General features: G+C 43.6%; 1 protein-coding gene across 2 annotated transcripts in view; it reads left to right on the top strand.

The window, feature by feature from the left end:
• Positions 1-21742, top strand: part of SERPINE2 (serpin family E member 2) — a 76031-nt gene that overhangs the window by 35549 nt on the left and 18740 nt on the right. For both annotated transcript variants that reach the window (XM_059928817.1, XM_059928816.1), the window contains exons 2-4: positions 11156-11436; positions 14536-14763; positions 20098-20295. In XM_059928817.1, coding sequence (XP_059784800.1) covers positions 11178-11436; positions 14536-14763; positions 20098-20295 — 685 coding nt within the window. In that variant the 5' untranslated portion in view covers positions 11156-11177. The remainder of the gene's footprint in view (positions 1-11155; positions 11437-14535; positions 14764-20097; positions 20296-21742) is intronic.

The following is a 21742-nucleotide window of genomic DNA, read 5'->3' as shown; positions in this document are numbered from 1 at the left end:
AAGGGCCAGGTAGTGAATGTTTCCTGGCTTTGCAGTCCAACTGGGCAGCTGTCTGTTCAACTCGCTGTAGGAGCCTGAATGCAGCCAGAGACAAAACAAAAAGTGTGGCCAGATCTGGCCCAGGAGTTTGCAGACTGCTGTTCTAGGTCTAACTACCAGTTTACAGGAAGTAAGGAAGACAGAGGAGCTTGCTAAACAGCATCACATGAGTGCAATTAGCAAAATCTAGACTGGGAAACTCTATAGGACAAGTAAGCTGGTTTCTTCAGTTAAAAAAAGAGTTCCAAGGAAAAAGTTAAAAATAAAGCAACTAGGGGAAGATTTTTTAAAAGACAAGAGATATATAACCAGTTGCAATGTTTGGAGCTTATTTAGATCCTGATTCAAATAAACTGTAAAACAGAAGTCAATCAGGAAAATTTGGACACTGACTAGATATTTAACATAATAAAGAGTTATTAATTTTTGAGTGGGATAATGATATTATGTGTGTGTGTATTCCTTAGGTTTAGAGTATATACTGAAAATATTTCGAATTACATGCTCTCTAGAATTTGCTTCAAAATAATCTTTGATTTTGAAAGAAATAAAATAAGCCACAAGTTGATAATTATTTTTTCTGGATGTTGGGTATTGAGGGTTTATCTTGCATATATTTGAAATCTTTTATGACATAAAAAATGTTTAAATATATACATTTTACAAAATATATCACTTTACACATTTTTTAGAGAAGAAGAAGGGATGGAGTATTTTCTGTTAGGCACTCCTGGGTCCTCCTAAAACTGGTGGGAATCATCTGGCTAAGAGTTGGCGCCAGAAGAGTCTTTCCAGTGTTTTTTCCCCCCAACACTGTTTTCACACATCTTATTTGTTATTCTAAATAGACTCGACAGATATCATATTATTTATCATTTGAGCTGACAGATATCATGTTATTTATCATTTGCTCATGTGTTATATGTAACAGACATTTTGTTTTGTAAAAAAAGAATTTATAAGGTTGAAAGTAAGCTTCATCTTTTGTGACCAACTATACTAGGCTCCCATTGTTTAATGGATGAGCGTTTGCTCAGTGCAGGAGTCTGGCCACAAGTGCTTTTCACAGCCTGGGGAGGTAATGTGAGTGATGGCAACTGGTGGGGAGCAGAGGGGGCATGTAGGAAAGCAGGCGCCCAGCTCCTGGGGCAGTTGCTATGCAGGATGTCTGCCGTGGGAATGAGGGCCCTGTGTTACCAGAACACCCATTCATTTTCCTTTTTCCTGAGAAGAACTCTAAATCTAGATTGTATGTGACATTATCTAACTTTTAGTTGCTTAAAATATTTCTACAATGCGTTGTCTTCCAAACCAAACACTTGCACAGCTGGATTAGACCTCTGATTTAGCGTCTACACAATGGCAGGGCCCTAAATGAGAGCCTGTGGGCACCAGGATTCTAAAGTGCCCTGGCCCTGCTTTCTGTGAGCTTCCAGTCTAGTTGGGAGGGAAAAAAACATACTTGAAAAACAAAATGAGAGGTGTAGATAGGAAATGCTATGGGAATTCAGAGAAGGGGGTGGCTAACCCCATCTGGAGAAATTAGGGAAAGCTTCCCACAGGCCACGGAAGGAGTTGGGGGAAGCCCTGGTGTTCTAGGTGGAGAGCCAGGGAGAGAAGCAATGTCATGGACATGGGCAAGAGCAAGGCCCAGCAACAGGAAACCAACCCTTTAGGAGGAGAGTCAGTGGCCCTCCATAGCCCACCCATGAAGGATGTTTCAAGACAAGATTGTGTTCTGTGCAATCAGGTGAAAATAGGCAGCAAACAGTGGAAAGCATGGCACTGAAACTCAGCTGAGCATCTGAGCAGCAGATCAGAGTATCATCTGTCTAGAAGTGATGGTTGAAGTCATGGGGCCTGTAGAGAGTGTGTTTCTTTAATGCCTGCCATTGTCAGGTGGTACATTTATATTGGTGGTAGGGATGCTCTCTGAGTCTGGCATTTCAAAAACTACCAACCCATTGTTTATAACACTGAATCTTACTTAAAGCTCAAAGCAGCACCCAAATACTTCAAAAACATTCCCCACACTGGAAAGGAAAGGTTTGGAGTAAGTGAAACTAGAAGTCCATGGGGAAAGAGAAGCCCACATATGGAAGGATATGCCTGTGGTAATGGCTTTATTTATAGGTATATGATCTCCCTCCAAGGATGGCCTAAAGTAGAGACTTTTTCAGTGTTAAGAAAAGATTATTCAAGAAATTGAAATATTATATAGATTATGATTGTCCATATTAATGCTATGTAATACATTTGAGCAACATCTTTATCCCTTCCCTTATTTGAAAGTTTAAAGTATAATTTCTCTTAAAAAATAAAACAGGATGTTATTATGTTCTTCCCATAATGAGAATCTCTTCGTTCTAGAGAATAAGCATTTCAAAGCCTGATAACTCCAACAGTTATTTCCTGTAAAAGACTATCTATTTTGACATGAATATGTGTTAATATTAGGAATGTTATCAGCCTATAATAATGTATGGATTAATACCCACTTTCCTGGCTACTGAACTTTGGAGAGAAGTGAAAGCTTAGTCTTGGACATATACACAAGCCAGGTGAGTTTAGACCACTGAGCATTTAGCCTAGGAAACTGAGGCCAAGAAGAAGTTATTCCCAGAACATCAATCAAAAATAGCTCTGATGATTCATTTGGAGATTGGTTCAAGATGGCGGAGTAGAAGGACGTGCACTCACTCCCTCTTGTGAGAGCACCAGAATCACAACTAACTACTGAACGATCATCGACAGGAAGACACTGGAACTCAGCAAAAAAGATACCCCACATCCAAAGACAAAGGAGAAGCTGCAATGAGATGGTAGGAGGGGTGCAATCACAATAAAATCAAATCCCATAACTGCTGGGTGGGTGACTCACAAACTGGAGAACACTTATACCACAGAAGTCCACCCACTGGAGTGAAGGTCCTGAGCCTCACGTCAGGCTTCCCAACCTGCGGGTCCGGCAACAGGAGGAGGAATTCCCAGAGAATCAGACTTGAAGGCTAGTGGGATTTGATTGCAGGACTTTGATAGGACTGGGGGAAACAGAGACGACACTCCTGGAGGGCACACAAAAAGTAGTGTGCGCATCAGGACCCAGGGGAAGGAGCAGTGACCCCATAGAAGACTGAACCAGACCTACCTACCAGTGTTGGAGGGTCTCCTGCAGAGGCGGGGGGCAGCTGTGGCTCACTGCAGGGACAAGGACATGGGCAGCAGAAGTTCTGGGAAGTACTCCTTGGCATGAGCCCTCCCAGAGTCCACCATTAGCCCCACCAAAGAGCCTGTAGCCTCCAGTGTTGGGTTGCCTCAGGCCAAACAACCAACAGGGAGGAAACTCAGCCCCACCCATCAGCAGACAAGCAGATTAAAATTTTACTGAACTCTGCCCACCAGAGCAATACCCAGCTCTACCCACCACCATTCCCTTCCATCAGGAAGCTTGCACAAGATGGCCTCATCCACCAGAGGGCAGACAGCAGAAACAAGAAGAAATACAATCCTGCAGGCTGTGGAATGAAAACCACATTCACAGAAAGATAGACAAAATAAAAAGACAGAGGACTATGTACCAGATAAAGGAACAAGATAAAACCCCAGAAAAACAACTAAATGAAGTGGAGATAGGCAACCTTCCAGGAAAAGAATTCAGAATAATGATAGTGAAGATGATCCAGGAAAAAGAAAAAGAATGGAGGCAAAGATCGAGAAGATGCAAGAAATGTTTAACAAAGACCTAGAAGAATTAAAGAACAAACACCTAGAAGAATAAAAGAACAACGAAACAGAGATGAACCATACAATAACTGAAATGAAAAATACACGAGAAGGAATCAATAGCAGAGTAACTGAGGCAGAAGAACAGATAAGTGACCTGGAAGACAGAATGGTGGAATTCACTGCCATGGAACAGAATAAAGAAAAAATAATGAAAAGAAAAGAAGACAGCCTAAGAGATGTCTGGGACAACATTAAATGCGCCACTATTTGCATTATAGGGGTCCCAGAAGAAGAGAGAGAAAGGACCCGAGAAAATATTTGAAGAGATTATAGTTGAAAACTTCCTTAACATGGGAAAGGAAGTAGCCACCCAAGTCCAGGAAGCGCAGAGTCCCAGGCAGGAAAACCCAAGGAGAAACACGCTGAGACACGTAATAATCAAATTGACAAAAATTAAAGACAAAAAAAAATTATTGAAAGAAGTAAAGGAAAAATGACAAATAACATACAAGGGAACTCCTGTAAGGTTAACAGCTGATTTCTCAGCAGAAGCTCTACAAGCCAGAAGGGAGTGGCATGATATACTTAGAGTGATGAAAGGGAAGAACCTACAACCAAGATTACTCTACCCAGCAAGGATCTCATTCAGATTTGGCGTAGAAATCAAAAGCTTTATAGACAAGCAGAATCTAAGAGAATTCAGTACCACCAAACCAGCTCTACAACAAATGCTAAAGGAACTTCTGTAAGTGGGAAACACAAGAGAAGAAAAGGACCTACAGAAACAAACCCAAAGCAATTAAGAAAATGGTAATAGGAACATACATATCGATAATTACCTTAAATGTGAATGGATTAAATGCTCCACGCAAAAGACACAGGCTCGCTGAATGGATACAAAAACAAGACCCATATATATGCTGTCTACAAGAGACCCACTTCAGACCAAGGGACAAATACAGACTGAAAGTGAGGGGATGGAAAAAGATATTCCATGCAAACAGAAATCAAAAGAAAGCTGGAGTAGCAATACGCATATCAATAAAATAGACTTTAAAATAAAGAATGTTACAACAGAAGGAAGGACACTACGTAATGATCAAGGGAACAATCCAAGAAGAAGATATAACAATTATAAATGTATATGTATATATGCACCCAACATAGGAGCACCTCAATACATAAGGCAAATACTAACAGCTATAAAAGAGGAAATCAACAGTAAGACAGTAATACTGGGGGACTGTAACCTCACTTACACCAATGGACAGATCATTCAGACAGAAAATTAATAAGGAAACACAAGCTTTAAATGACACAATAGACCAGATAGATTTAATTGATATTTCTAGGACATTCCATCTGAAAACAGCAGATTACACTTTCTTCTCAAGTGCACATGGAACATGCTCCAGGATAGACCACATCTTGGGTCACAAATCAAGCCTTGGTAAATTTAAGAAAATTGAAATCATATCAAGCATCTTTTCAGACCACAACACCATGAGATTAGAGATAAGTTACAGGGAAAAAAATGTAAAAAACACAAATACATGGAGACTAAACAATACGTTACTAAATAACCAAAAGATCACTGAAGAAATCAAACAGGAAATCAAAAAATACCTGGAGACAAATGACAACAAAAACATGACAATCCAAAACCTACGGGATGCAGCAAAAGCAGTTCTAAGAGGGAAGTTTATAGCTATACAAGCCTACCTCAAGAAACAAGAAAAATCTCAAATAAACAATCTAACCTTACACCTAAAGGAACTAAAGAAAGAAGAACAAACAAAACCCAAAGTTAGTAGAAGGAAAGAAATCATAAATATCAGAGCGGAAATAAATGAAATAGAAACAAAGAAAACAATAAAAGATCAATAAAACTAAAAGCTGGTTCTTTGAGAAGATAAACAAAGTTGATAAACCATTAGCCAGACTCATCAAGAAAAAGAGGGAGAGGACTCAAATCGATAAAATGAGAAATGAAAAGGGAGAAGTTACAATGGACACCGCAGAAATACAAAACATCCTAAGAGACTACAGCAAGCAACTCTATGCCAATAAAATGGACAACCTGAAAGAAATGGACAAATTCTTAGAAAGGTATAACCTTCCAAGACTGAACCAGGAAGAAACAGAAAACATGAACAGACCAATCACAAGTAATGAAATTGAAACTGTGATTAAAAATCTTCCCACAAACAAAAGTCCAGGACCAGATGGCTTCACAGGTGAATACTATCAAACATTTAGAGAAAAGCTAACACCCATCCTTCTCAAACTCTTCCAAAAAATTGCAGAGGGAGGAACACTCCCAAACTCATTCTACTAGGCCACCATTACCCTGATACCAAAACCAGACAAAGATACTACAAAAAAAAAAAAAAAATTACAGACCAATATCACTGATGAATATAGATGCAAAAATCCTCAACAAAATACTAGCAAACAGAATCCAACAACACATTAAAAGGATCATACACCATGATCAAGTGGGATTTATCCCAGGGATGCAAGGATTCTTCAATATATGCAAATCAATCAATGTGATACACCATATGAACAAACTGAAGAATAAAAACCATATGATCATCTCAATAGATGCAGAAAAAGCTTTTGACAAATTCAATACCCATTTATGATAAAAAAAAACTCTCCAGAAAGTGGACATAGAGGGAACCTACCTTAACATAATAAAGGTTATATATGACAAACAAAGGAAACTATAAACAAGACGAAAAGACAACCTTCAGAAAATATTTGCAAACAAATCAAGGACAAAGGATTAATCTCCAAAATATATAAACAGCTCATGCAGCTCAGTGTTAAAAAAAACAAACAAGCCAATCAAAAAATGGGCAGAAGACCTAAATAGACATTTCTCCAAGGAAGACATACAGATGGCCAAGAAGCACATGAAAAGCTGCTCAGCATCACTAATTATTAGAGAAATGCAAATCAAAACTACGAGGTATCACCTCACACCGATTAGAATGGGCATCATCAGAAAATCTACAAACAACAAATGCTTGAGAGGGTGTGGAGAAAAGGGAACCCTCTTGCACTGTTGGTGGGAATGTAAATTGATACAGCCACGCTGGAGAACAGTATGGAGGTTCCTTAAAAAACTAAAAATAGAATTACCAGACTTCCCTGGTGATGCAGTGGTTACAAATCCGCCTGCCAATGCAGGGGACACGGGTTCGAGCCCTGGTCTGGGAAGATCCCATATGCCGCGGAGCAATTACGCCTGTGCGCCAGAACTACTGAGCCTGCGCTCTAGAGCCCACGAGCCACAACTACTGAGCCCACGTGCCACAACTACTGAAGCCCACGTGCCTAGAGCCCTTGCTCTGCAACAAGAGAAGCCACTGCAATGAGAAGCCCATGCACCGCAAAGAGGAGTAGCCCCCGCTCACCACAACTAGAGAAAGCCCGTGTGCAGCAACGAAGACGCAATGCAGCCAAAAATAAAATAAATAAATAAATAATTTTAAAAACTAAATAAATAAGATAAAAATAGAATTACCACATGACCCAGCAATCCCACTACTGGGCATATACCCAGAGAAAGCCATAATTCAAAAAGACACATGCACCACAATGTTCATTGCAGCACTATTTACAATAGCCAGGTCATGGAAGCAATGTAAATGCCCATTGACAGATGAATGGATAAAGAAGCTGTGGTACATATATACAATGGAATATTACTTAGTCATAAAAAGAACAAAATTAGGTCATTTGCAGAGCTGGGCAGAGCTGTGGATGGACCTAGAGACTGTTATACAGAGTGATGTAATTCAGAAAGAGAAAAACACATATCGTATATTAACGCATATATGTGGAGTCTAGAAAAATGGTACAGATGAACCGGTTTGCAGGGCAGAAGTTGAGACACAGATGTAGAGAACAAACGTATGGACACCAAGGGGGGAAAGCCACCGGGGGGGTGGGGGTGGGGGTGGGATGAACTGGGAGATTGGGATTGATATGTATACACTAATATGTATAAAATAGACAACTAATAAGAACGTGCTGTAGGGCTTCCCTGGTGGCGCAGTGGTTGAGAATCTGCCTGCCAATGCAGGGGACACGGGTTCAAGCCCTGGTCTGGGAGGATCCCACATGCCGCGGAGCAACTAGGCCCGTGAGCCACAATTACTGAGCCTGCGCGTCTGGAGCCTGTGCTCTGCAACAAGAGAGGCTGCGACAGTGAGAGGCCCTCACACCGCGATGAAGAGTGGCCCCCACTTGCTGCAACTAGAGAAAGCCCTCACACAGAAACGAAGACCCAACACAGCCATAAATAAATAAATAAATAAATAAATAAATCAAAAGTTAAAAAAAAAAAGAAACTGCTGTATAAATAAATAAATAAAATTCAAAAAAATTTAAAGAAAGAAAAACTGCTCTGATTCCAAGTTCTGCACAGCCCCTGACACTGTCCCAATGCACTGTTATGAAACTACACACAGACATCTCACAAAAACTTCCCAAATCCAAGGAACTAAGAAAAACATCCCTGGCAGCCTTCCCCCACTTTATAATGAAACTGTTCTTTTAGCAAAAAATTCACAACCAAGAAAAATTCTGCTAAATAAGGTGGGTATTTATTTGGGAGACTGTGTTTGCTGATTCCAAGACCTTGGAACTTAGCTTTCTCTCGTTACTGTTGTTTTCTACCCGTTTTACAATCTTCTACATAAGTCTATAGTATGTGGGTGAATCAACTTTAAGCTATCAGAGGCAAAACCAATTTGATGTCCTTTATGAGTATGCAGATTCAAATATTTATTCAAATATTTGCTGATCCAGGAGGATTTCTTTGGGAAGCTTGGGGAGAATAGCTAATGGCACACTGAAGGCAGATGCCAGAAGCCATCGTAATGCAAGAGTCAACAGTTCAGATTGATGAAGTTGGTGCCAGTCACTGAATTTGGCCATTTGTAACAAAGAAGGTACAAATTGTTTTATACTTATGATGGCTTTGTAGTATATTAAATGTTAAAGAGGAAGTTTATTTCCAGAAAGAAAGAAGCAGGGGAGCGGACACAATGTCTAATTTTTAGACCAAATGAGTAGAACTTCCATTCAGGATTTGGAAGCGCTCCATTATCCAACAGGCTGAAAGTAACTCAGGGGATTGTCGTGGTTTTAGAGACAGTCCAAGGTGCCAAAGTCAAAACAGGCCACGCTGGCCATAGGAAAGCCCCAAGTGGGAGTGTATGTAGGTCACTTACATGTTTTGAATTTAGACAGGCTGTGTTTATACAATCATTTTACAATTAAGCGCTGGATAAGTTCTGAATGTTCTAAATTTTTGATAATGTGCTTTTTTCCCAACATATAAGAAAATTGCACCATCACCTTTAACAATGATGTCTTTAATGGTTCACCTTGGGGCCCTGAGTGTTTGGTGGAGCACGGGCGGGGAGCTCTGCCTCTGCTGACAGGCCTCTTCCCACCCCAGTGAATTTCACTCTGCTTGAGAAGTGTTTGGAGCTAAGAGTGAGTGAGGCTCAGGATTAAATTAGTCACGCTCAGTAAACATTATTTTGATGCAATGAAAAAGAATGAACAAAAATAGAATGTGTATCAGCCATCAAGTTTAATCCCACACGTATTTACTGAACATCTACTTGGGGGGAAGAAGGCCAAGTACATAGAGAGGAAGGCAAGGGAACACACATGCCCGTTTTGCCCGATGCTGTCCTGGTGCCCTTTCTTTCCCTGGAGCATATGGACGTTATTTCCCCTCGCTCCAGGTCTCCTCTCTAAAAGGCTCCCCTCTTTCTTGTTCTCTGCAGACACCCCCAACCTCCCCCATGTAAATGCACATAACAGGAGGACAAGTTGTTTCCTGGGGAAACTTGTGCTGATCAGAAGTCTCGGGTCTATAAGGGAGGGACCAAATTAGCCACATCTCAAATTCTGCTTTTGTTTTACCAGCTGCCGCTTCTAAGGTCTTATTTAATGAAAATATTTGCTTTTCCATAAACACATGTAAATTTCCTACCTCTTGCTTGTCACAGCCAAAGAAAGCTCAGTAAGTGGTAGTCAAGGAAGAAAGCATATTTCAAAAAAATCACTGTAACTGAGAATATCAGTATAAACAACGCCATCTTCACAATTGATGAATTTGCCAATTGTTCTGCCCTCTTGTAGATTTAAGGGTGTCACTTAAATTTATTTTCATTAACAATTCATTAATTAAGAAAGTTATATATATAGTAAAAAAAAAGAAAGCGTGTAGTTATAAGATAATCACAGCAACCCAAGGGATTCACTCCCTTATTTCAAACTCTCCAGTGCCTTCTTTCTTTTGTTTTTTTTCTTAATTTATTTGATCGCACTGGGTCTTAGTTGCGGCTCACCAGCTCCTCAGTTGCGGCACGTGGACTCCTTAGTTTTGACTCACGGGCTCCTTAGTTGCGGCTCACCAGCTCCTTAGCTGCGGCACGCAGCCTCCTGAGTTGTGGCATGCGAACTCTTAGTTGGGACATGCATCTGGGATCTAGTTCCCTGATCAGGGATCGAACCCGGGCTCCCTGCATTGGGAGTGCAGAGTATTAACCACTGTGCCAGCGGGGAGCTCCCTCCAGGGGTTTCTCATGACCCCTAGAATGAAATGCAAGAGCCATACCTGGTGTGACAGGCCCTTCAGGATCTGGCCCCTTTTTCTTCTTCACCTCCTCCCCCACCTCTCCCCTCCATGTCCCTTACATCGCTGGCACACCAACCTCCGACAATCCACCTCTGTTCCCACCTCAGGGCCTTTGCCCTGCCGTCCTTCTGCCTGGCACATCCTTCCGCCCTTTCTCGTCACTCAGCTGTCAGCACACGTGTCCCTCTGCAGAGGTGGCCTCCCTGCCTGTCCTGTCCCATGCTCCCCCACTCCATTCACTCACATCACCGTGTCTTATTGTTGTGGCCTGATCCCTCTCTGAAATGACTTTATTGCCTCCTGGTTTACTTTCTGTCTCCCCTCTAGAATATAAACTCCAGGAGGGCAGGGGTCTTGGCCATCTTACTTATATTTCTATGCTCAGCACTTAGACAAGTGCCTGGCACACAGTAGGCTCTCAGTAAATATTGGTGTGATTGGATGAAGGGTGGTAACAAGGATAAAATAATGATTAGAATTGTGTCTGGCACAGAGTTGGGACCAGCAAGTGGAAGTTTCCTTCCTCTCGCTCCCCATCCCCCTAACAAAATATACATAAAGGAAAACAATCTAATCTACACACTTGTGTCTTGAATATATTAAAGACATTCAGTTACACTGAGTATAGTAAATCATATCTAGCTGAGTACAAAGTAGCCTCCAAAAAAGTATTCATTAAATGTAGAATGTAAATATTTTCTTGATTTCATTTTTCAGGTTGTCCTTGCCAGAAGGAACCATGAATTGGCATTTTCCCTTCTTCCTCGTGGCCACCGTGACATTGCCCTCTGTGTGCTCCCAGTTCAACCCCCTGTCTCTGGAGGAACTAGGCTCGGACACAGGAATCCAGGTGTTCAATCAGATTGTCAAGTCCCGGCCTCATGACAACATCGTCGTTTCCCCCCACGGGATTGCGTCCGTCCTGGGGATGCTTCAGCTGGGAGCCGACGGCAGGACCAAGAAGCAGCTCACCACGGTGATGAGATACGGCGTGAATGGTGCGTGCGCCTGGGCCTGGCTGGCGGGCCTTGCAGGAGTCCCAGTCTGGAGGGCCCCTGGCTTGGTCTTTGCTTACCGCACCGAGGAGCAGAGCAGCTGGGAGGGGTCTTGCTGGTGCCTCCTGGGCTTGAGGGCCAGTCTCCTCTAAGGGACAGTGGCAATGCTAGGAGTTAGGAGAGCTGGGTTCTCGTCTCCGTTCGGTAGCTGTGGGGCTTTGGACAGTCACTTGACCTCTTGAATGCCCCTGTTTTCTCATCTCTAACAAGAAGACTTCCCGTCTGCCCCCTCTCTATGTTGTACAGGGCTCAGAATGCATCATGGCTGTGAACGTACTTTTAAATCCGTAATCTGGGGAGGTGGGTGGGTGTGACCATGGAGGGCAGCCCGGGTCAGCCTTATGCTGATGGAACCGCTCTGCGTCTCAGTTGAGGTGGCAGACACACGAATCTCCATGGGGGTAAAATTGCATAGAGACACACACACACACACACACACACAAACGCACACGCACAGGCATACGTATGAAAAACAAGTGAATGAGCTCTGGGGACTGCACCAGTGGCAGTTTTCTCGTTGTGGATCTGTACCTACCACCATGCAAGATACTACCATTGGGGAAACTGGGTGAAAGTGGAGATATACAGGACCACCTTGTATATTGTTTTGCAAATTCCCGTGATTCTATCATTATTTCAAAATAAAAAGCTATAAAAGAAGTTTGTTTAAAAGTAAGGCCCAGGGCTTCCCTGGTGGTGCAGTGGTTAAGAATCCGCCTGCCAATGCAGGGGACACGGGTTCGAGCCCTGGTCCGGGAAGATCCCACATGCCGCGGAGCAACTAAGCCCGTGCGCCACAACTACTGAGCCTGCACTCTAGAGCCCGCGAGCCACAACTACTGAGCCCGTGTGCCACAACTACTGAGCCTGTGCTCTAGAGCCCACGAGCCACAACTACTGAGCCTGCGCGCCACAACTACTGAAGCCCACGCACCTGGAGCCGGTGCTCCGCAACAAGAGAAGCCCAAGCTCACCGCAACTAGAGAAAGCCCGCGCGTAGCAAGGAAGCCCCGACACAGCCAAAAATAATAAATAAATAAAATAAATAAATTAAAAAAAAAAAGGCCCAGTAGGAATGGTTTCGTTTTCTTGAAAGAAAGCCCCATTTTAATTACCTGTTTAAGCTTAAGAGCTTACACCCCCTAGTGCTGTCCCTCAGCTTTAGCTCAGGTTTCTCAGCTGAGTCCCCTCCCACCGCCCCCTCCACAGTGCTGGGCATGGGCCAGCGCTAGCCTTGGAGCCCTTCCTTGGCACCAGCCTGTGCCATCACCTTGACAAGTCACATCTCACATCCAGGTTTTAGTTGCTTTACTGGGAAGCGAGGATGTTTTCCCACCCACATTCCTCCACTCCCACTGGCCATAAAGTTCTAGGAATCTTGACCACGTTGGTGCCTTCGCTGGGAGAGGAGGAGAGATGGGGGTTTGTGTACTCCAGGGCTCCCCTCTGTGCCCCAGTTAGATCCTTCTCAGTGTAGCCCCCGGGGGCTGCCAGCACCAGATGCCCACCCGCCCCGCTCTGTTTACAGGGCATTAAACTGTTGCGTGAGTTTGCAGTTTGTTCACCTGTTGGAAGCACTGGGGGACTAAATATTTGGAACACACCATTGTACCCTTGCTTGGAAGCCCACAGAACTCTTGGTGATTTATAACCTCATAGTGAATCACCCACGGGGTTCCTGGCCTCTCCCAGCGCCATCCAGGCCCTGTCGGCCAGCACCATTCCAAAAGAGCAACTGGATTGTCCTTGTTTGTCTTCCCGCTGAGCCACATTCATTTTAAGTAGTGTTTCTAAAGTTTTGACAATATTGGTCTGTTGGCAACTCCCCCCAACCCCCATCTCTTCTTCCTCCAAAATCACTAGCAGTCGAGTTGTGGAATGACTTCAGTTCACATGACAGACTCACCGGGGGAGCCCGGGTGGGTTTTCAGGCTCTGCTTTGGGCTCAGCCTCTGAGAACTCAAGACAGCGGCACTCTGGTTGAGGGCAGAGGCAGGACAGTCTGGGGCACAGGAGGAGGATCTGCCCTGATCTTTTCTGGGCAGGAGACTGGGGACCGTGGAGGAGTTGAAAGGGACAAGTGCCGCGATTGGGCTCTGAAGTCTGCTGGTCCCTTCGTTGTACAACGTGCCTGCCCACTCCTGCTGGGCCTGCCCCACAGAACCCGTGAGCGGTGCAGTCTCCAGAGGCCTCACAGAGGGCCAAACCGTGGGGCTCTTACCTGCCATTATTTAAGAATGACAGGTCAGCTCTCCAGGGGACCGTCAAGGTGACTCTGCCGGTTGTTTTAGGACAGTGTCATTTTGAAAGGACCCCAAGCGAGTAAGACAGATCTGTAATTCGAGCTCTCTGTAGGAACACATTTCATCCTTTATAACTTATTTCCCTCTTTTCCATGCTCTGAAACTAAATGGAGCGTGTATGAATGGCCTGTGTGAAGTAAAGCTTACGTTGCCATAAAACTAATTCCCTTACTTTGTGAGCTTCGTATCAAGTAAAAATCACCTTGTTCTTGGATGGTGGCACGTGGCCATTTTTTATAGTCTTTCTGATGCTCAACTTTATGCCTTTTTTTCCCGAAAATAGAGAAAAATTGTGCTGTTAAATCTTTGGCAAGAAAGGAAATAGCGCTTCAGATTGTTAAGAAAGAGAGACGGGATTAGGAAGAGTCCTTTGGTTTATTCCCCCATGGCTACATAACTGAAGAGTTTTCCAGTCTCCCTATTGACCTGGTGCCAGGAAAGTCTTCCAGGAGAGCGAGGTCTACTTGGGGAAGTTGTGGAGAAGGCCTGGAAGATGCCTGCTTTGAAGCTAGAAGCGCAATTGATCTTTAGGGGCTATTAATAGTTATACTTCATTCTACGCCCTCCCTTTTCTTAACAGAAGGCCACTGAGAAAGCAGATGACTTAGTCTCTTGCTACTCGTACTAGTTTTGTTTATACTGTTCTTATTTGCCATAATATAGAAGATATTAAAAAAAAAAAAAAAACCTTCCTACATTCTTGCGGAAATATTGCTGCATTTTCTCCTTTCTCCTTCAGGAGTCGGTAAAGTGTTAAAGAAGATCAACAAGGCCATCGTCTCCAAGAAGAATAAAGATATTGTGACGGTGGCCAATGCCGTGTTTGTGAAGAATGGCTTTAAGATGGAAGTGCCTTTCGTCACGAGGAACAAAGACGTGTTTCAGTGTGAAGTCCGGAACGCGAACTTCGAAGACCCCGCCTCCGCCTGTGACTCCATCAACGTGTGGGTTAGGAACGAGACCAGGGGTGAGTGGCCACGGTTCCCGGGAATGAGGGGGCGTGATTTCCCACTTTATGAATGAAAGCGTGAGTTGGGCTCTGAGACCCTCACTGGGGCCTGCGTGTCCAGTGGCCCTTCTGTTGTGAAAGGCCTGGGCCCGCTGACTGCTCCGCCCTTTCTCTCTCACAGCCCCACGGCTCAGTCCGCCTTCCTACCCTTTTCCTGCCGCCATCCCCTGTGCCCCCCGGGGACTTGTCTCCCTGTGGCTCTCGGGCAGCAGGGCGGAATACAGCTCTGCAGACTCTCTTCTTTCTCCGCAGCGTCTCATCTCCAGAGTCCCTGCCCACAGGCCCTTGTCTGTTTCGAAGGTTTTAGTGCTCATTCCTTCCTACTTCCGTATCCACATTCCCTTTGCCCAGAATGTGCTTCTCAGCCTTTAAGATTCGGGATTGAGCTCTCCCCACACCTTCCTTGCCTCTTTCTTTTTACATTGAAGTATAATTGACGTACAATATTATATAAGGTACAGGTGTACAATGCAGTGATTCACAATTTTTAAAGGTTATACTCCATTTATAGTTATTATAGAATACTGGCTGTATTCCCTGTGTCGTGCAGTACATTCTTGTAGCTTGTTTTATACATAATAGTTTGTTCCTCTTAACCCCCTGCCCCTGTGATGGCCCTCCCCCTTCCCTCTGCCCTCCCCTTCCTCATCTCTTGCTTCTGTCCTCCCAGGAAGTAAGTGCCTCCCCCGGTTATGATGGGCATGTGCTTATCCACGACCGCACCCTTCGTTAGAGCACATCCACACTATGTAATTACTTGTGTACGTGCATCTCTCCCTCCACGAAACTCAAGAAATGTCTAACATCAGTGTTTTTAGCCTGTTAATTTGTAAACTTCAGGTTCAGGTGGAAACATTCAGAGGGAGAGGTAGGTCCAGAACATCAGAGGAGAGTTAAGGCTAGAAATAGAGATTTGGGAACCGTTTTTCACCGAAGGGGAGAGTTGAAGTCACAAGAGTGGAAGCAAAAGAGACTTAATAAGGAGAGTAAGCCCAAAGACAAAACTTGGGGAAACTCTGGCTTTTCGGGTCATGTCTCTCAAAGCGTGGTTCCTGGGGCATGTGTTTAGAATGCAGATCTCTGGGGAATTCCTTGATGGTCCAGTGGTTAGGTCTAGGTGCTTTCACTGCTGAGGGCCTGTGTTCAATCCCTGGTCAGGGAACTAAGATCCCAAGCAAAAAAAAAAGAATGCAGATCTCTGAACCCCAATCTACTGAGGCAGAATCTCTGAGGCAGGGGGCCTAGCATTCTGCACTAAAGCAAGTCCTCCCCCAGTCTCCCTCCAGACTTGCAGATGTGCATATTTGCAAACCATGTGAGGGGCTAGAGGAGAGCCGGATGGGGAATGCTCTGGAGGGTGGAGGAGAGCCAGCGTGTGGTTTTGGTAAACCTGTGACATCCCTTTTCAACAGGATCCTGCACGGTGCAACCTGGGCTCCCTTCCTGAAAACACGAAATGATCAGGAGACCAGCAAATGGGAGGGGGTTAGTGTGTTTTTCTGAGCCTGTAGGGCTAAGAACAGAGGTAGGAAGATGATGGTCCTCAGATGCGGGTAGCTGTATGATGTGATGTGTCAGCACCCACCCAGCCTTCTTCTTTGCTGTGTCCTGGGAGTAGTAAGTCCCTCAGGATGCCGCCCGACCGTTTCAAACCACTTGAACACACACTGACTCAATGCATTTCTCGCAGCAACCGGGGAAGGGAAAGCGATGAGGCTAGAAAAGTGATTTTCACCCCTGCAGACCTAACTCCCGCTGTTAAACAAAGATTTTCACTCTGTTTACTCTCTTGAAATGAAACTCGTAGCTCATATAACCTATGCACATGTACACAAATTTAAAAAAAATTAATATAATGCCAAACTGTAATACCAGGACAAACAAAAGTTATTTACAGATGTAGTTCAGCAGGTAAACCCTGGGGTACAGCCATCCCTGAATACGTAACAGTCAGATTCTTAGAATAAGAATCGACATTCACATTGCCTGTGAACTGACAGCCACAAAAGCAGACCGAGACAGGCACACTGCACTGGCGACACGAAAACCACGGGCTGTGTTACCAATCGTTGAGGCAGTTTTTTCTAAAACGCTGCAAAACTGTTGGTAAATTTCCGAGCAAAACAAGTACAGGTTCCACTTGGTTTGCGTGGTAGTCGCATTCCTGACAAATTCAGCATACATTAAAAGTATCCAAAATAAAAGATACTTTGTGTTTACACCGGAAAAAGAATAAGGTTCTGGGCTCAGATGACAAGGAGCAGGTTTCTCACGAACGTGACTACGCAGCGGGGCGTTTGAAAGCAGGATAGTTCATTGTTTGGGTTGTTTTGAACACTGCAGGACGTGTAGCATCTCTGGCCGCTGTCTGTGCAACCAGAAACACTCCCACAAATTTCCAAACTGCCCGCTCAGAGGCACTTGTGTATATGCGAGGTGTCGGAAGGACCCTGGTGATCAAACTGTCCCCGTGTGGAAGACTGCTGCGTGATGACAGATCCTGCCCTGCAGAGAGTGGGGGGGCGGGGGGGGCCTTTCCAGTGTGCTAGGGATGTGGTGCTGGCCTGGCTGGGGCTGCCCCGCCACCTCTCTGCGGCCTCAGCGCCAACCACGCGGGCTTCCTCCCAGCTCTCACACTAGCCATCCTCTCTCCAATCACAGGAGCCCCCCCCCGGCCCCTCCCCCGCCCCGGCGCATCCTGCTACCTGGAATGCTTTCCTTCCCCGTTGCCCCTTGCCGATTCATTTCACACTATCTCATGAATGGCATAATAGTTACAAGCGTGAGAGCCCAGTTTGAACCTCAGTACTGCCACCTGCTGGCTGTGTACCATTAGGCAGGTTACTTAACCCTGTGCCTCAGCGTCCTCGTCTGTAAAATGGAGATATAGCAGTGGTACCTACTAGAATAGTTATAATAACATTAAGGTTGTTATGGGACTATAAATAATAAGCATAAGTCATTCAGCAAGGTGGTTGGCACTTTGCAAATGTTCAACGAATGTGAGCTATTTTTATAGCTATTGGCTCAAGTAATACTTCCTCAAGGAATCCATCCATCCCTGACCTCATCCACCAGATCGCATCCCCCTCTTATTTGCCCTCACATCCTTAAGTACTTTCACTTGAAGATATTTATTACAATTGCATTTCCAAGTCACTTATATCAGCCTCCACTTCCCTCTAATCTATAGCTTTTGGAAGGGCGGGTTTTATTTTTATTTTGTTTTGTTTTCTCAGGTAGCCATCAAAGACTGGATACATGGATGGATGGATGAATAGGTGGGTGGATGGATGGGTGGATGGGTGATGGATGCATGTTTATGGCAGTTATTGATGGCAGGTCCCCCATGTGCCTCCTTGCCTCTAAACCATGCATTTCTTACACTTCTCTTTTATCCTTTCTTTTTATTTCTTTGTGCCCCCTTATTATATCTTAGTTCTACCAGTGGCAATAAGAGGCTTTATTTACCTTAGGAAATAAGGGCAGAAGAGATTCCTTCAGACTCTCGGTGTGCAACAACAGAATAGTGAACATAGAATCTTAGGTGTGATTTTTTAAAAATGAATGACAGGGTTCTTGCTTTTGTGCAGCTCACAGTTTAGTTGAGGGAGACAGATGCTGCATTTGGCTAGAATAAAATACTGCAGTGTAACGATGGTGCTGAGCATTGGGCTTTATGGAAACTCCAGGAGATGGGGAGGAGTGACAGAGAAGAGATATAAGAAGAGGGGACCACTGAGCTATGTCTCAAAGGCAAATAGGAATTGGACTGGGTAATGGTCCCAGCAAAGGCAAAACACAGCCTTCGCTATTGGGAAACCAACTCTCAAGAGCTTGCTATCGCTGGAGCACAGAGTTTTCACTTCCTTCCCACAGGACAGAGTCTGTTCACAGAAGCCGCTTTGCTTTGAGCGATGGCTATTTATATCGCATGTATTTTCCTTCCAGATCCTGATGTAAGGTGGCGTTGGTGCCCCCTTGTGTAAGTAATGAGCAATGATGACACTGTCTTGCTGGGCGCCCTGTGGGTCAGGGAATCCTCCAAGTGTGCTTCTTTACCATGACTGACGTAAACATCTGTTTATTGTACCTCCGAATCTTCTTGAGCTTCATTTCAAAGAACTTAAAGCTCTCTCTGCTGAATCAGATATTCTTGCTTCTTCAGAAGCTGTTGGTTTTATTCTCACCATTTAATGTATTGTAACTTGCATTTATATTATGAACATTTTTAAAAAGTTGGACCAAAAGCTACACTGAACTAATTTTTAATAGCTTTAGTGTTAGTGATCTCTCTTAAACCCATATACGCACACACACACACACACACACACACACGCGCACACACACACAAACGCACAGTTGAATCTTCAAAAACCAAGCAAAAGGAACCTAAATGAAAATTCAAAGCTTCAAGCACAGGTAGCACTTTAGAAGGGTCTTTGTGACTTCACAAGAACATCCTGAAATTGCAACAGTTGTGTGTGCTTCATTCCTGCACAAACAAGCTGGACCATCCTGATATCCTGTGAAGAGCATCTTCCTTAACAATTAATTATTCTGGGAGAGACCCCATTTCTTCTTATCTCTATAATATGAGCCTAAATGGATCCCTGACCCATAAATATAGATACCAATTTTAGTCTCAACTCTTCTTTAAGTAAATATATAATAATCAGGGATTCCAAACTAATGCTCAACATTCCTAAAATCTTAAGAGAAATTAAGCATTTGCCTTTGATAACATTACACAGGCTGAAGCGTTCCTTTATTTTTAACTGGGATTAAATCAACCCAGTGGTTACAACAAAGCAACACGACAACTGTTTATCTTGTGCCGACCAAAAGCCCTCACTGGCAGTCATACATGTCAGTTATCAAAAACAGAGAAATTAATTATGAATTAAGTATAGCTTATGCGGATGAGCAAAATGTTCTTAAAATATGGGGTTTATAGGGAATTAGTTATAAAAGAATTTCTTGATGAAAAGTTTGGTAACCCTAAATAGAGGGTCTCTGAAGTCTTTTCTGGTCCTCTGATTTTTAACTTGTTTTCAGCTTTTAATTTTTAGTGAGGAAAAAAATTAGAAGGGACTAGAGGATATTATAAAATTTCTTTTAAAAATCTTGTAAATTTAAAATTTTAAAAATCTTTGAATTTTTAAATTTTACAAATCTTTGAATCTTAAAATTTCTCAGATTTTTCATTCCCCCCGACCCTGCAGCTGCCTTTTGCCCCCAAGCGGACTGCCAATCCTGAGTGTCCTCTGTGTCTGTTCTCTGACTGCCCAGGTATGATCGACAATCTGCTGTCCCCGGATCTCCTCGACGGTGTCCTCACCAGACTGGTCCTGGTCAATGCAGTGTATTTTAAGGGTTTATGGAAATCACGGTTTCAGCCTGAGAACACAAAGAAGCGCACGTTTGTGGCAGCTGATGGGAAATCCTACCAAGTGCCGATGCTGGCCCAGCTCTCCGTGTTCCGGTGCGGTAAGTTCACACTCGGTGAGACTCAGTCCTAGAATGTGCCAGCCGCAGAAAGGCCCTCGGGTGCTGTCACTTAGCTCAAGAGCAAATCTGCCTTTTTATTTTTTATAAAGGGCAGGGGAGGAGAGGGCAGGATTTTTTAAAAGCTCATGGTAAGTCTTTGCATTATTTACAAAGGTTATGTATTAATGTATAACACATGTAACGCTTTTAGGTTGAAATTTAAAGATGACAGGATAATTCACAAAATGAGAATTATCATGGACATGAAACATATTGCATGTATTGTCAAGTCATCATTAGCAATCTTACATTACCAAATCGAAAATAAAAGTAAAAATTAGATCTCTTTTCCACTGATCAGATTAGCAAAAATTACGAAGATTGACAAAGCCCAATCGTGGCTCTGGTGTGGGGGGCATGTGGGCACCCTTGGGTGCTGTTGGTGGTGGGGAGCCGTGGTCTGGAGGACTTTCTAGAAGCCCCGCCTCAGCAGTCTCACGCCAAGGAATTTATAATATGAAGATAATCATACACTAGCAAATAAATAGAAGCCATATACGTACATGTAGTGGAACACACATGATAATTAGATTTATATAAGTAGAGAGTTATATAATATGTGGTTGATTTCAGAAAACAAGGTACAGAACAGCAGATGCTGTTTCATCTCATTTATGTAAAATACTTTCTATATATTCATACAGACATGTCTTGGAGGATGTTCAATAAAATGTTAAGTGGTAGTATTTCAAATGATTATTTTTCTTTGTTTGAGTTTGAAATTTTTTTGAAGGAACATGTGTCAGTTTTACAGTTGGGGGAAAAAGAAAATGACCCACCTCTGCAGTCATTACCACACATAGGTAACTAAGGCTGGTGACTGTTTTTTAAACCTGCTTTCACTGAAGTATCAGTGGTCCAGTTTAAGTTAAACTTCTTTTTCCTCTATAAGTTAGCCTTTATGTCTCCAATCTATATGCGGATATGTGGGTCCCAAGTATTCCCTTTGCATATACAGTATATATTAGATCAAGCACTGCTCAACGTTTCTCCAGCTGCCTAATTCTTTAACTTCAGAAATGACTCATGCGAGGGACACAATAAAGTCACTTTCCTTCTCCCATGTCTTTCATCAAACGTCCAGGTAGAATTTTGTCATTCACTCAATACATTTTATCAAGATAATAGGTATTTAAAAGCCCTGCAGAGGGACTTCCCTGACGGTCCAGTGGTTAAGACTCTGCGCTCCCTATGCAGGGGGCCCCGGTTTGATCCCTGGTCAGAGAACTAGATCCCGCATGCCGCAACTAAGACCCAGTGCAGCAAAATAAATAAATAAATATTAAAAAAAAAAAAAAAAAAGCCCTGCAGAAAGGTAGCATGCTAAGCAACTGAGACCAATGAAAGGCTCTTTTTGTCCAGAACTCATTCTCAGGTTACGTTGCCC

The sequence above is a fragment of the Balaenoptera ricei genome, chromosome 7, assembly GCF_028023285.1.
Source record: "Balaenoptera ricei isolate mBalRic1 chromosome 7, mBalRic1.hap2, whole genome shotgun sequence".
NCBI classification, from domain to species: domain Eukaryota; kingdom Metazoa; phylum Chordata; class Mammalia; order Artiodactyla; family Balaenopteridae; genus Balaenoptera; species Balaenoptera ricei.
This window is presented reverse-complemented; position numbering and strand designations above follow the sequence as displayed.